Consider the following 14,757-nt stretch of genomic DNA (forward strand, 5'->3'; position numbering starts at 1 on the left):
TAAGCTGAAGTTTGCAGTTATTTGTATTTTATTCATTGCAATCCTTAACTACCTTTGAGATTTACTTGTTCGAGAAAAGGAGGCTCCCATCATAGGATTGTTCCCATGGGAGGCTGTTTAACTGTCTGCCACCGTTATAGGGCAGGAGATGGAGGGGTCCTTGGAGGGCATCCAAACAGACCAGGTTTCCTTTGATGAGGAGGCTCAGGTCTTTCAATATTGATGTGAATCTTGGAAACTCACACTCAACCAGCTGGTAACCAACTGTCAGTTCAGACTAAAGGCAGAAGCAGCAGCTGGAAGGTGGAGGTCAGAAACCCTCGCCATTATTTATCTTCCCCAGTTGCTAGACAAAGTGTTGGGCGTGGTGTATTCATGCACAACTTCTACACATATGTCTCTGGAGGCACATTCAACACTCATCCCAGAATAGGTGTGGATGTGGTTCTACTCTGTATGTATGTTGTAAGAGGCCTCAGAAGTAAAGGACAAAACGGCCAAGAATGTTTAACATTTTAGATGTTGTAGGTGTCCAGAAAGAAAAATTATTGTAACTAGTAAACATTTACACACAAATCATAAATTCAAGATACTATTGATCTTCATCCCCACATGTGGACTGAGCGGAAACGGAAAATGTCTTGGAAGTTCTTACCCAAACCAGACATATCGCTTTAATTTACCTAAGAGTCAGATCAATTCACTCATCTTTTCAGTTAAACAAGAGGTTTATCTAGTATCTGCTTATGACTTAAGCTCTGAACCTTGGGCTATGAACCTCAACTACGGGTAATATTAGATTGTGTACAGAATTAACGAACATCTGGTTGCTAGAAGTGTTAGCATTCTGCTGGGACTTATGGTAGAATGACCCCCATTAAGAAATGGATGTTTTATGCATAATTCCAATTGGATAACTTAATGTAAAATGAGACCAACTAGTCATAGCTCAACGTTGAACGAGAGATGTTTGCTTTTTACATAATTGTCACATGATATACAAGTCTTTAATGTGAAGAACATGCATCGGACCATAAAGAGGTGTAGGGTGCAGGACAGGAAGAACCACACACAATAAACAGCATCAAACTTAAGACAAACTGTTAAAAACAGCTACCTTTCCTTCAAAAATAATTGCAAAACACTTTGAAGGTTGATTTTGTCAGGTTTTATAAAAATTACAAAATACGGCAGCTCTCATCTCACTGGCGATCTGCGCATGGTAAGGAGTGGATATTAAGAGGTAGTCTGCTTCATGTTTATACAAGGAGTTATTAGTCTGCCTCAAGGTTCCATTTTCAGCTTGGGCGTTGATTGACTTTGGTTTCTAAATGGACCTTCAAATAAAGCACCCATTTATTCAATGTGTCGATGCTAATGTATGCTTCCATGTAGACGATGGAAAAATACAGTGATTACAAGGAATGCTTCCAACAACAAAAAATATACACTGTTGTACACATGTTGCAATGCAGTGATACCAAATAACTAAATGTGCTTGGACCTGCTAGCCTGTTCTGCTAGCCCGTCGAATAGAAAAATAATCGCTTCAGCCAGTACACAGATCCAATGTCTGAACTTCTTGCAGAGAGAACAAAATATTAGAAAAAGTAAAACGGAACCCCCTTAATAAAAATCAAGCAGTTTTCAAAGTCATTTCTGTTCAAGTATAATACAATGTGGGATGCATCCATCGTTTTTGTCCCGTTACCCTATGCGTCATCAGTCCGAACAGCATCTGCTGGCATTTGTTCTGCATCCTCTCTACAAAACAGTATGCGAGCCCTGCCCTGCTAAAAAAGAAACACGAAAAAAAGAAGCGTGGAAGGACATAATCTATCGAGTTCGGCCTGGGGTAGATGGGGGTAATGGTGACCTAGCTGGGTAACATCCATCGGGGAAGTGTGGAGTCCTACTTCTTCCGTGTGTGCTGCCTCCGGGCCTGCAGCCTTTGGCGAGCGCCAGATGGTTTAGAGCCGGCTCCAATTGAGAAGGAAGGGGTTGCAGGCGACCCTGATTGGAGAAAACAAGTTGAGCACCAAAGCACAAAGACAACAGCAGAGCTTTGGAATGCATATCATGCTCTGGCGCAGACCCAGAGTAAAATGCAAGTTGGTATAGCTTCTCACATTCGACTATAAAAGGTCAGCCCAGCATGAACTAGTTTCTAGAAGCCAGCAGAGTTCTGTGATTCAGTGTATTATACACATATTTACTATTATTTTATATTTACTACTTACCAAAGTGACTGGGGGGGGCAGAATTAAAGCTTTGAATGGGAGTAGCAGGGCTACCAAAGGGAGTCGGACCCGCTGCAGCACTTTGGCCAAAGATAGGTGTACCTAAAACAAAGACAGATGAGCTTTAAGCACACGCAGCCAAATATAATCCCAATTCATGATAAAAGGTGTTCCTGCAACTATTATCTAGGGATGGGCATTCGATTAAATTGTCTAAGTCGATCTGGAGAATGAACGATCAATTTTCGATCATTAATATTTGTATATTCAAATTAACTATTTATATGCTATATTCATAATGCAATGAAAATTGATAGTTCTCCCGCGTTTACATGGACACTTCGATTAGAAGTGGAAGAACATCTCAGTCGGAGTAGAAAATGATCATATATACGCCGAATACAATTCTGATCGGTATACAATTCCATGCGGAATAGAAGAGGTGGTGTAATTTGCTATAATCGACATGTGACATGTGAGGGTTAGGGAGGGTTAATGCTAAAATATTTTTTAGCATTCGATTTATCTATGAAAAATTTACGTCATCTACGAAATTCTTAAATAATAAATTAGTCGAACGTTGATTTATCATGCCCATCCCAACTATTATCATTACAGTACTTTTTCAAATTGGCGTCTTTTTCGAAGGATTAACTAGAGAGCCGTTTACGATGTCAATTGATCGGCTATTTATTAGCAAACTAAATCAATAAATTGTATTACCAAAAGCAGGCTTGTCAGTTGCAGCCGCCCCAAAGTTGAAGCCTGCCATCTGTGGCGCCGCGTTACTGGGGGCCGGCGCTCCGAACGGCGTGCTGGGCATGGCGGCGCCGAAGTTGAACCCGCCTGACGCGGGCTGAGCGGGCAGTGTGGCGGTCTGCTGGGGGGCGCCTCGGCCGAATGTGAAGGCGGCCGTCGAGGCGCTCGGAGTCTGAGTGGTGATGCCGAAGGTGGGCGCCGCTGTCGCCACCGCTGCCGCCGTTGCCGCAGGTGCGGCCGTGCCGCCAAAGGGGAAACCGGTGGAGCTGGCGCCAAAGGCGGGCTTAGCAGGCGTCCCGAAAGTACAGGCGGTGGTGCTGGCGGCACCAGCCCCGAAAGAGAAGGGGGCCGGCGTAGCAGCAGGCGCCGCGTTGGGCGCCGCCACGGCCGCGGCGGTCCCAAAACCAAACGGTTTGGGGGCGGCTGTGGTCAGACCGGGGAACGCGGCCGGGGCCGGGGCGACGTTGAACGCAGACTTGGCGAAGGTGAAGGTGGACTGGGTGGTGGGGGCACTGAGGGCGGCGGTGGTGCCGGCGGCGGTGGTGGTGCCGCCGATGGCGGCAGACGGGTTGGCTAAAGCAAAGCCACCGAAGGAGGCGGTGGGTTGGCTGGGAGCGGGGGCAGCCTGGCCGAAGCCAAACATGTTCTGGGGGGCGGCCTTAGTGGTGACGGCCTGAGTACCGATGGGCACGGCAGCTACAGAGCCAAATGTGAAGCCGCCGTTAGTTTTGGCGGCGGTGGGCAGAGCCGATGCGGCTACAGTGGTGGCCGGAGCAGCAGCAGAAGCAGCAGCAGCAGCTCCGAACTGAAAGCCTGTGTTGGAGACCAGCGTGGAGGTGGCGGTGGTGCTCGTTGTGGAGGAGGACGCCCCCCAGGCTCCAAACATAGGTGTGACGGCTGGCTGGGCTGCAGTGGAGGGCGGGGCGCTGGTGGCCACTGTGGATGCTGTGCCCGGCAAGCCGGGGAACATCGATGATGCGGTGACGTTCAAGCCTCCAAAACTAGCGGTCGGGTTGGCGACGGGAGCAGAGGTGGTGGCCATGGTGACGGAGGGACTCACACAAAAGGCAGCGCTGGGCGCGTTGCTCCCGAAGAGGGGTTTGAAGGTGGGCACAGTGGGTTTGGTTTCCTGGGCTGATGGCGGGGCGGTGGAAGGCTGGGGTGTGGCCATGAAGATGGGCTTGAAGCCGGACGCCAGGAGGGGGTTACTGCTGACAACGGACCCTGTGCTGGCGGCCGTGGGGAGCGTGTAGGCTGGGGGGGCCGACGTTGGAGTGGCGGTGGATGTAGACAGTGGGCTGGCTATTCCAAACAGGCTAGCCCCTGACGTAATGGCTGGGCTGGCTACAGGCTTACTGGCCTGATTCAGCACCTGAGTGAAGGCCGAGGGGGCACTGCTGCTGGCGGGCTGTCCCAGGATCGTGGAGCTGGGCAGGGGGAGCTGGGAGGGGGTCAAGGAGGAGGGAGGCCCCTGGGTATAAGCCCCTCCGGACGATGACACTAAAAATTAGCACAGACAAAATGGACAAATTAGACATTACACCCAAGAAAATATAGATAAATTTGATCTAAAATATGCTGTAAACTAGGACATTGTGCCAAACAATGAGAGGTGCCCCACGACTACAGCTCAGTGGTGTGCGGCTTGTTGTACCTGTGACGCCGGCTGCGGCAGGAGGTGCAACAGAGGGGGTGATGCTCTTGGTCTTCAGAGCCTCTAGCAGGGGGTTGGAGGCCGGGGCAGACGCTCGTGTTCCCTGGGTGGGCGTGGGGTCCAGGTTGATGACGGGGGCCGGCGGCCCCATGCTGACGGGGGTAGTGGTGGCTGTAGACAGCGGCGAGGCCAGCAGGCTGCTCAGTGTGGTGGTGGAGCTGAAGGCGGCGGTCTGCGTGGAGGGCAGCGAGGCTGGGGTGACGGCTGGTGCTTCTGGTGCTGCAGAAAGACAGAACAGAGTCAACCGGGGCGACAGTGGGAATGCACCTGGCCTTTACCCGTCTGGGTCAGTAAGGAGGCGGGGGGGGGGGGGGCTTGGTGCAGTGTTGGACCCCTCACCTGGTTCCTCCAGGGACTTCTGAATCTTGCTCAGAGCATCTTTCTTCTCCAGATCCAGGTCTTTTCCTGTGACCGTGTAGCCCAGTTCTGGAGGTGGCGGCTGAGGGAGAACAGGGCGGTCAACAATAGCTCTAAGACTCTAAAGGGACTATAGTACATACGTAACATAAATTGCAGATACGAAATGTTTCCATTACATACATAAAGTATGACATATCTGCACCATCGAAGTTAAAGAACCAAGTGATAATTATTAGGAAGGGCCTCTAACCAGATAGATCTGGTCCTCCCGATGGCTTGACACCAGCTGGATCTTCCGTTTGCGCTTCCCACCACTGCTGGTGGATTCAGACGACATGCGGACCCCCACCACAGCTACAGGGGTTTGTTTAGCTACAGAAACAAACGGTCCTCAGTTATATTATAAAGATGTACATGCAAAGGGGACATTCAGTCATACTGCATACATTTCACAATCGGGTTGTTGCCTTAATTCTTTCTTTGAACATAGGACCAAACATTTAACGAAAAAGGTTTTGAAAAAGTACACTTTCAAATGGTTGAGTTAAACATCTGATTTACATAAAGAAATGCCTAAAAGGTTGCCAATGATGTGTAGCATTAGGGGATATTAAGTTTTGACAAGGTTAACAATGCGGTCATAATAAAAACGTAATAATGCTGGACCAGCGGGTTGGAAGGACTTACAGGCAGTGGCTGCATTGCGGGTCGCCGTTCTGTCGGGTGTGACCATGGACACGGAGCTGGTACACTCGACCACCTCTTCCCTAAAAGAGAACAGGGGTAAGAACACGGCCTCTCTAGTCATCCAGATCACTCATTCACACAAAGAGCAGCATACCTGGGCTTCTTGGTGGCTCTTTCAGGAGTTTGTGGGCGAGAAGAACCAGGACTAGATAGAGGGGAGCCTTCTTCCAAAGTCCTCTTCCACTACACAAAAAAACAGACCAAGAAGTTTCCTAAGATTCATTTTTTGCATGGTCAGTGCTACCAACTAACGAATTAAATGATATTAATGTTTTTAATATTTATGTTTTAACATTAAAACCTGTATGGGTTGCACCAGCCCTACAGGGTCATTTGTAGGGTTAGTTGTTAGTTGTAAATCTCCCAGCTTTCTTGCGGCATTCGCAGAGGCACGTCCCCTTTTGGTCGTAGTAGCTATCCTGTTTCTCATTGGCTAGTCATTGTTATTGTTGGCTACATTAGCCTCTTTAGCAAACCAGCTCGAAACGAACAACACACCTTTACTTTGTGTTGCACGAACAGCAAGACCGTGCAATGCATAAATTGGTGACCGGAATAAAGTAGCAATGTAATCAAGTGTGTAAGAGCATTTAAAAGCTACATTAAAATGACCAACGTGAAACAAATACAAAGCAAATAAATCTCTAAAAGTCGCAACCATTTCGTTGATGTGTAGTACAGTCGGCCTCACAGAACTCGCTCTACTTTCAGAATAGCGAGCGGGACCGACCAGTTTAAGTGCATACCTCAGTTAAATGCCGCAAGAAAGCTGGGAGATTTGCAACTTACAACTTGCACGTACCGGCGTACCATACAAACGGATTACAGCATTATTCTAAGTCAACACTTACATTGAGGAAAATGCAACTGCTCAACTCGCATCAAATGTCACATTTACAACTTTACTTTCGACACATTAACTTAAGTGCAAAAACTTCATGGCCTTAGTAATTAATCTCTGAATAAGAGAAAAGATTGCGATGCTAAACAGAATCGATTTCCCCCCCCCCCCCACCAATACTGTAAATGTAACGCTCATTGAAACACAGGCTAAACCAACTCTGGGTAGGTGTACATTGGTGGAACCCAGGGCTCCAGACTAACTTTTTCCTTGGGTGCACTGGTGCGCCTAAAGTTTTAATTTGGGTGCACCAGCACGCATTTATGGTGCACCCAAGTTTTGAGTTGTTGACGGGGGGGGGGGCGTTGAACCGTGCCTGCCTTGCGCTGAGTTGTTGACGGGGGCGGGGCGTTGGACCGTGCCTGCCTTGCGCTGAGTTGTTGACGAGGGGGGGGGGGGGGGGTGGGCAACTGCACCGGTTGCACCGTCGATATTTACTAATATTTTGACCATTAAATAAATGCCTTAAATAAATGCCGAATCTGTATCTCTCATAAAGAATATCGTCAGACAATGCTAAGGGATCGGTTCTGTCCCGAAAAACCCTCCGTCTCCGGAGAGACGCCTGTTCGATAAGTGCGCCGTGGTCCATGAGAACACCCACAAATGGTGACGCCATTATCGGAGGAGAGGCTAGGAAGCTGCGCACGCCGATATAAGTAGCCGATCTCCGGGTAGACTCGCTGAAAAGCTGCTCCCGACCAGGTTTGGTTGCGAGCGTAAGTCACCAATGGTGATACAGCGACGCTTAAAGAGATCGACTTTCATGGTACAGCTAACCCAGGCTTTCAGCTCAACATACCTCGCTAACCCTCTAATCGAGCTTCGTAGTACAAGCCCCTGGATTGGGCTTTGCGGGTTTATTTACCGGCGTTGCTATTGTTACCGGTCTTGCGTGTTCCAACGGTTTATTAGATATCTAATAAATCGCTGTCTAATCAATACTTCATTCACTGCCTCTTCCGTGGTTATTACAATATTATGAATAGACTGCTCTGTAAAAAAATAAAATAATAATAATTATACCAGATACATTTTCAGTCGCACTACCCCGAATTCTAGGCGCATGTGCGCCCAAATTAGGCGCACTCTGGAGCCCTGGAACCATCTCATCCTTTCTCTTGAGAGCAAAACATTAAAAGCGCGAGTACTCGGATTTAGATTAATTAGATTTGAGTGTTGGGGTATTTCTTGCCTCCTTAATACTTAACATTTGTGAACTCGGGATTGGTTATATTTATGAATTTGGCCAGCAGTCTTCTCTGCGGGAAGAACCAACCACCATCCTTCCTCCCGTGTATGATCATGTTTAACTTTTGAGTGTGCACAGAGAGGAGGTGCCACTCAGACGGGACTTGGTCCATGTGTTTGTGAGGAGGGAGTGACTGAAGCCGGGCCATGGAGAGACTGAGGCCGGGCCATGGAGTGATGGAACAAATGAGCAAGCAAACACTGCAGAACTTGGCCGTGTTTGAGATCCATTAGTAGGATGGTCCGTACCTTGGGCAGTCCCCGCGAGGAGCTGTAGGAGCTGTTGATGGGGTTGCGTGTGGACCCGGGGGTGCCGCTGGGGGCTGGGGCCGCGCTCCCGGAGCTGATGGAGGACGTGCGAGACCTCTTCACAGCAGCGTCCTCCGCAGAGTTTGTGCCACGTTTCAGGGTGCCTGGCCTGGGGAATGGAGGATGGATACTTAAGGGAAGTTTGCCAATTGAACAATTCAATTGCAATTGGAGCAGGAATCGATAATGCTGGCAAATGCATTGTGCCAATTTTCCTGCATTATGTGTAAAATTTGCTGCAAAGTTCTAGCTCCACCTTATGTGTGAAGAATGCAGCAGCATGAATAGCACAAGCATCCACAACGTAGAAAGCGCTGATGTATGACACCTGTCAAACTGTGATTGATAAACCCATACAGGATGGACAAATAATAATAATAAATGAAATTTATATAGCGCTTAATATGGTACTCTAAGACGCTTATAAACCACTGAACAACGTCAAGCAGATCGGATAGTGATGCAGATGCAGACCGTTCAGCCTTTTTAGCTAACAGAGAAACCGCAACATTTACAGCAAAAATTAATCAGATTATGTACTGCCGCTTACTTTGGTACCAGCTGTGATGTCGTTCCATTGGGTAGAAGGGGCTCGAATGCAGAATGTGTACTTCCCTCGCTGTCGTTGCGCCTTAGAAAAAAATAAATAATAAAATACAAATATAAAGGGTACTAAACTGAAATGTATAATGGGCAAATCATTGAAAGCAAAATATAGAATAACATTAACCTGAAAAACAGAAATGTAAATACCTTCTTTTGCTGTGTTGGTCTGCCGTGAAGCTCCCGTCACCGTCCTCCACTACATCTCTCTTGCGACTCTCCTTGAGCACCTTCATCACCCCCTCGGTGCAGCAGGGCTCAGGGGGACAGCCAAAGCCCGGGGAAGCTGGATTGTCTAACCTACAGAACACACAGGATTCAAGAGAACACTGGTAAACTGTGCCACAAACAACGATAACTACTGCTTGAATTGGTAAACTCAGCCATGTTACTACTTCAGCAACGATATGGTAATTAGGTTAACTTAAATCATTGTAGCCAATCAGTGCAAGGGGATAATTTAATTACACTAATGGAGCTTATTTTAGGGCATTCCATATTAACAACATGTAAAAAAAAATCTAGAAGGTTGAAAATGTCCCGTACATCTAGACTAATGACTCATAGCCACAAGGAAAACTCAGAACCAACTAGTGTGGAAACTGGCAAGATCTATTCACTGGGGTACGACGCTACCAGCCAATGACTATAGGGTTGAAAGCATGCGAGGGGAAGCAGATGCAAGTTGGGCTCAGACCTATCATTTTAAACACACACACACACACACACACACACACACACACACACACACACACACACACACACACACACACACACACACACACACACACACACACACACACACACACACACACACACACACACACACACACACACACGAAAGTTGTGAATTACGTTGGCGGTCTGCGGTTGCTTGGGTCCGGACGAGCGATCTTGATCGTGACTGGGCTGTGGAGCATGGTGGAGTTCCGAGGGCTGAGGATGTTCTTCCTCCTGAAGCTGTCCCAGTGGGCTGGGGGCAGCACACCCAACGACGCGGTGCCAGACTGCAGAAGGGGGTAGTGCCGCTGAGGGGTGATGACAAATCTGCCTGTTGATCCAACGGCGTCCCTTTGGATTAACAGAGATCAAAGGTTATGAGATGTCTTCTGATTCCCTCTCTCACACACACTGATGTTGCTGGTTCTAAGGGGCACATGACTTTCCATTTCTAATTTACGGTTGCCATAGACAGCAACATAATACAAGTATAATACAGTCTTTGACATGTCAATCAAAAAACTTTGAGCGAGTGTGCAAGCGGCGCCATAATCGATTTATTTAACAGAGATATATGGGCTAGACTGAAGACTTTCGGTGCGGACAAAGGATGCATTCAATGCAACCTTAGGCATGCATTGTATTTAGATTACTTATCCTCTCCATTAACCCATTGGTGGATATTTGTTGAACAAATCAGAACCTGATCCATCCTTAACTAATTGTAAATATCGTTGCAATCACATGAAGTCATCTTTCGGCAAAATGTACCATTCATGTGTTTGGTCAGAACATTAATCCAATGACGCATTATAACCCAGACCGAAGGGACTAGGCTCAAATAAACCAAATTAACGTAGCTGCTCCCATCCCTGCTCTTCAGCCCGGTCCACACCGACCTATCAGGTGAAGGACAGCCTTCAGCCTGGTGCCCACCGACCTACCAGGTGAAGGACAGCCTTCAGCCCGGTGTCCACTGACCTACCGGGTGAGGGACAGTCTTCAGCCCTGTCCCCAGCGACCTACCGGGTAATCGCAGCCTTCTGTTCTGCGTGTAACCTACCGGGAGAAGGACAGCCTCCTGTTCGGCGTGTGGACCGCATGGTTCGGTCGAGACAGCCTCTCCCGGAGCAGCTCCCTTGGATGGGGGTTAGCTGCGTAACTTGAACCGGCTCTCGGCCTCTCGTCATGGCCCTCTTTCGCGATGTAACTTCCCATGAGTATATCTCGGGGACTGAATAAAAAGGTTTCGCTTGTTAACGCGTCTCTGCGATAGAGATTCGTCTCGGTTTGCCTCTGGCTGGTGTACACGTCTGAATACTTTACGTCAACCTGATTGTGGCGACTTCTAAACCGCCCCGGTGTGGACAGCAACCCGCCGCCACCTGTCTTCCCGGCGAACCAGCGCCGCAGCACGGGCGGGACACGCAGGCCACGCCGTGGATTTAGGCCCAATTTAGTATAAATCGAGTTTCCTTTGTGGGGGTAAAAAACAAAACAACAAAACCCGATGATTAAAGTGAAATAAAGAAAGGCTGGAATAAAATAGAGCCCCAAAACAGCTCCAACTAGACTAAAGAACCCTATAGAGATGAGTGATAATAACTGCTTCTCTCTTTGAGACATGGCGGCAACGCGCCGCCGGAGTACTTCATATCCAATAATGCGTCACATGATCAGTTTCTTCTTCTTCTACTTCTTTTTGTTTATCGGCGGGTTGTATCCATAGCTTTATTGGCGCATACCGCCACTAAATGTACAGGAGTATGTAACAATAGCGTTCATGTATTTTCTATGGTCTAGAAAAAAATGAGATAAATAAATATATAAATAAGTGGGGGGTTAGGCTATATAAATACTAAATTATTTTAAATAATCCTGTCTATATTCGATCATTGCCTTCTGTGTAAGTGATACACCTTATCCTGCGGTTCCCAGTATGCCACCCAGGCTTTCATTCTCGTGAGCAGTTTCCTTCATTCCATTTTTCCCTTTAACACCATGTGCACAAATCTTTTTGTATATCATAATAATTTCTTCCGGTGGTTTCTCTGTTCCATTTTTCCTGCCACTTTTTAATTACTTCATTTTTAATTACAATTTTTTTTAATTGCTTTAACTTCTGCTTTTCCATACGGCATATCTATTATATTGTTTATTTTTGTTGCTATTTGGGCCGTTTTGTTTGCTCCCTCATTTCCTTCGATTGCTACATTGGCAGGAACCCAGCAAAATATAACAAAAATTCCTGTTCTGTGTAGAACAGGAATTTTTAAAAGGAGGTCCTGTCTGCTTGAGTTCGAACTCTTAATACTTTGGAGGGCTGCTAATGAGTCTACACACAGAACTGCTCTATCTTGTCTCACTTCCTCCACCCACTGTACCCCAAAAACGATTGCCATCATCTCTGCTGACCTGACTTGATTTGGTAACCTTTTCCCAATATTGACTGCATTGATGGGATGTAGCCTATACACCTAGTCCTACTTTTGAATTTTCATCTTTGGAGCCACCTGTGTAGATATCTAAACACCCAAAGTGATTGTTTTTAATATACTTAGCCTACTTGCCTTGCATGTTTTCTCATCCTCTTCCCACTCTTTCCTCATTTATATTAAGTTTAAATCTTTCTCTATGTCAGGGAATAACCAAATTGAAACATTACTTATTGGAGTAGAAGTCACTTTTAAATTACTTACTGCATATTCTTCTGATTTTGCTTTGGTTACTCATCCAAATCCGTTACTTTGATGCGTTCCATATTCCCAACATTCCTGTATGTATGACATTTTTGGCAGGGTTTTCATCCACATCCCTGTAGTCTGCTCCAGTATTCAAGTAACATTTTGTCTCTTCAAAGTTCTATTGGTACTTTTCCTAATTCTATATGAAGTGCTTTAATGGGGGATGACCACATTACCCCAGCACAAATCCTCATTGCTTTGTTTATTGCTCTATCTATTTTATTTAAGTGCCTTTTAGCTGCTGCTCCATACACCATGCATCCTTAGTCTATTGCTGCCAGCATTAAAGCCCTATATATATATATATATATATATATATATATATATATATATATATACTGTTTGTCTGCTCCCAATTCTTTCCCAGCTATTGCCCTCATTAAATTAAAAACTTTTTAGCATTTTAGTTCTATAGTTTCCATGTGTTCTCTGTGTGCCCTTTTGGTCTAGCCACATCCCAAGATGTTTTTTTAACTTTTTCCATGCTTTTTCCATATAGTTTTATATTCTGTGCATCTATCCTTTTCTTATTTGTTATTGTCATAAACCATGATTTACTTAAAGAAAGCTTAAAACCCCAGTTGTATGACCAATCTTCTACAGACTGCTTGCTTCATTTTCTTCATCACTAGTGTAGTGTCTCTTCCCCTTGTCCAGGTTGCCCCATCATCTGCGTACAAAGCCGACCCAATTCTTCTATCCAAATTCATAAAGATATCGTTGATCGTAATAATAAATAAAACTGGACTAGTAGCGCTCCCTTGTGGAATTCCATTTTCAATTTTAAGTTCATCAGATGCTTCTGATCCTACTTTTACTTTAAATCTTCGTTCTGATAAAAAAATCTTCTAAAATCTTCCTCTAATCCCCATCTTATTCAGTTTAATTAATAACTCCTCCCTCCACATGGAATCATAAGCCTTTTCAATATCAAAGAATACTATAATCATTAGCTCCTTCATTTTAAAAGTTTTATCCATCTCATTGCTAACTTTAACTACAGCATGCATAGTTGACCGCCCCTTCCTAAAATCATTTTGGTATGGAGCAAAAAGTCCTCCTTGCCCAAGAAAGTAAGCTTGTGTTTATCGTCTAAATGGTCACCACTATGCACACTAGCAAATGCCTTTCCTAATAAGTCTGCTATTTCTTTATCTGTTATGGCCAGTATTTCACCGTCCTCCAACACAGATATTTTAGTAAATACTTTTCCACCACTCATTTTTTTCAGCATTTTCCAAACACCTCCTATTTTAACTTCCCTCCCTATAATCCCTCCATGCGCTCCATTTACTATTCTTAATTGCTTTTCGTGCTATTGCCTTTTTCCTCTGATAATTTATTGCATTCACTTGATTAAGACTATTAGGTAGTGTACTCATCGCACTATTTCGTTCTTTAATTGCTTCTGTACATTCATCATTCCACCATGGAACCCTCTTCCTCCCCCCCCCTCCACCTACTTGAATGGTATGCTTTTTACTGCTGCAATAATTATTAGGTACATGATTGCAGATGTATTTTCCTCAATATTTCCCTCCATTGAAACTGATTCTGCTACTTTACAACATTTTAATTTTTTTCAATCAGCTTAATTCAAAACACCATTTTGTATGACTTGGTCTTTTTTGTATATCTAGCTCCACATCTAATGCACATATTATTGGGAAATGGTCGCCTCCAATAATTGAGCTACTTTTAATGCTCCATTCAGCAGATGTTGCAATATTATTAGATACTAGCGTGAGGTCTTAACAGGACATTGTATTAGTATGAACAATCTGTGTACATTTCCTTTATTTAGGCAAACTGTCTTATATCCATTAGTTCTTCCCCTGCTTCTCCATTGCCATCAGTATGTTTACTTCCCCAAAAGTTATCATGAGCATTAATATCAACGCACCATATTTCTCTTCTACTTCCTTGCTTCTTTATTATACTATCTAATATTTCTGGGCATAGTGCTCTGCAAGGATTATACAAGTTAACTACTACCATGTTGCCATTTGTTTTAAATATTTCAATGACATTCAATTTCTGTTATGGTCAGTATTCTTCTAAATGCCATCCCTTCCCTTACAAATGTTTTTGCAAAAAAGCATATTTTTTGCACTTGCCATACTCATGCCCCCCTCCACATTTTGCACATCTCTGCCTCCATTTGCATTGTTTAGCTGTGTGTCCCATTCTCTGGCATTTGAAACGCCTCAAAGGTTGAGGAATGTACTCCCTTACTTTATAGTTTAAACAACCAATATGGATCTCAGAGCGGTCTCCATATCTGTCCACCCCTCACTGTCGGACATATCTGCCATTGTTACACACACGATACAGTTTGTTTGCAACCCGCTTTCTCTCACACGACACGCCTCCACTCCCAGCTCCTTCCGGGATCCGACCCTACGCCTT

General features: G+C 45.4%; 1 protein-coding gene across 1 annotated transcript; it reads right to left on the reverse strand.

Moving 5' to 3' along the window:
* Nucleotides 1-12: 12 nt before the first annotated feature.
* Nucleotides 13-11,284, reverse strand: pom121 (POM121 transmembrane nucleoporin). Its single transcript, XM_056593862.1, has 13 exons — nt 10,668-11,284; nt 9,740-9,955; nt 9,035-9,184; nt 8,832-8,912; nt 8,222-8,390; nt 5,915-6,003; nt 5,761-5,840; nt 5,324-5,445; nt 5,053-5,152; nt 4,654-4,932; nt 2,964-4,499; nt 2,241-2,342; nt 13-2,013 (listed from the first exon to the last, which is right to left on the reverse strand). Exons 1-13 carry the CDS (start codon nt 11,228-11,230, stop codon nt 1,913-1,915), a joined length of 3,588 nt encoding a protein of 1,195 aa, XP_056449837.1. The 5' UTR covers nt 11,231-11,284; the 3' UTR covers nt 13-1,912.
* Nucleotides 11,285-14,757: the final 3,473 nt, after the last annotated feature.

The sequence above is a fragment of the Gadus chalcogrammus genome, chromosome 7, assembly GCF_026213295.1.
Source record: "Gadus chalcogrammus isolate NIFS_2021 chromosome 7, NIFS_Gcha_1.0, whole genome shotgun sequence".
Taxonomy (NCBI): Eukaryota; Metazoa; Chordata; class Actinopteri; order Gadiformes; family Gadidae; genus Gadus; species Gadus chalcogrammus.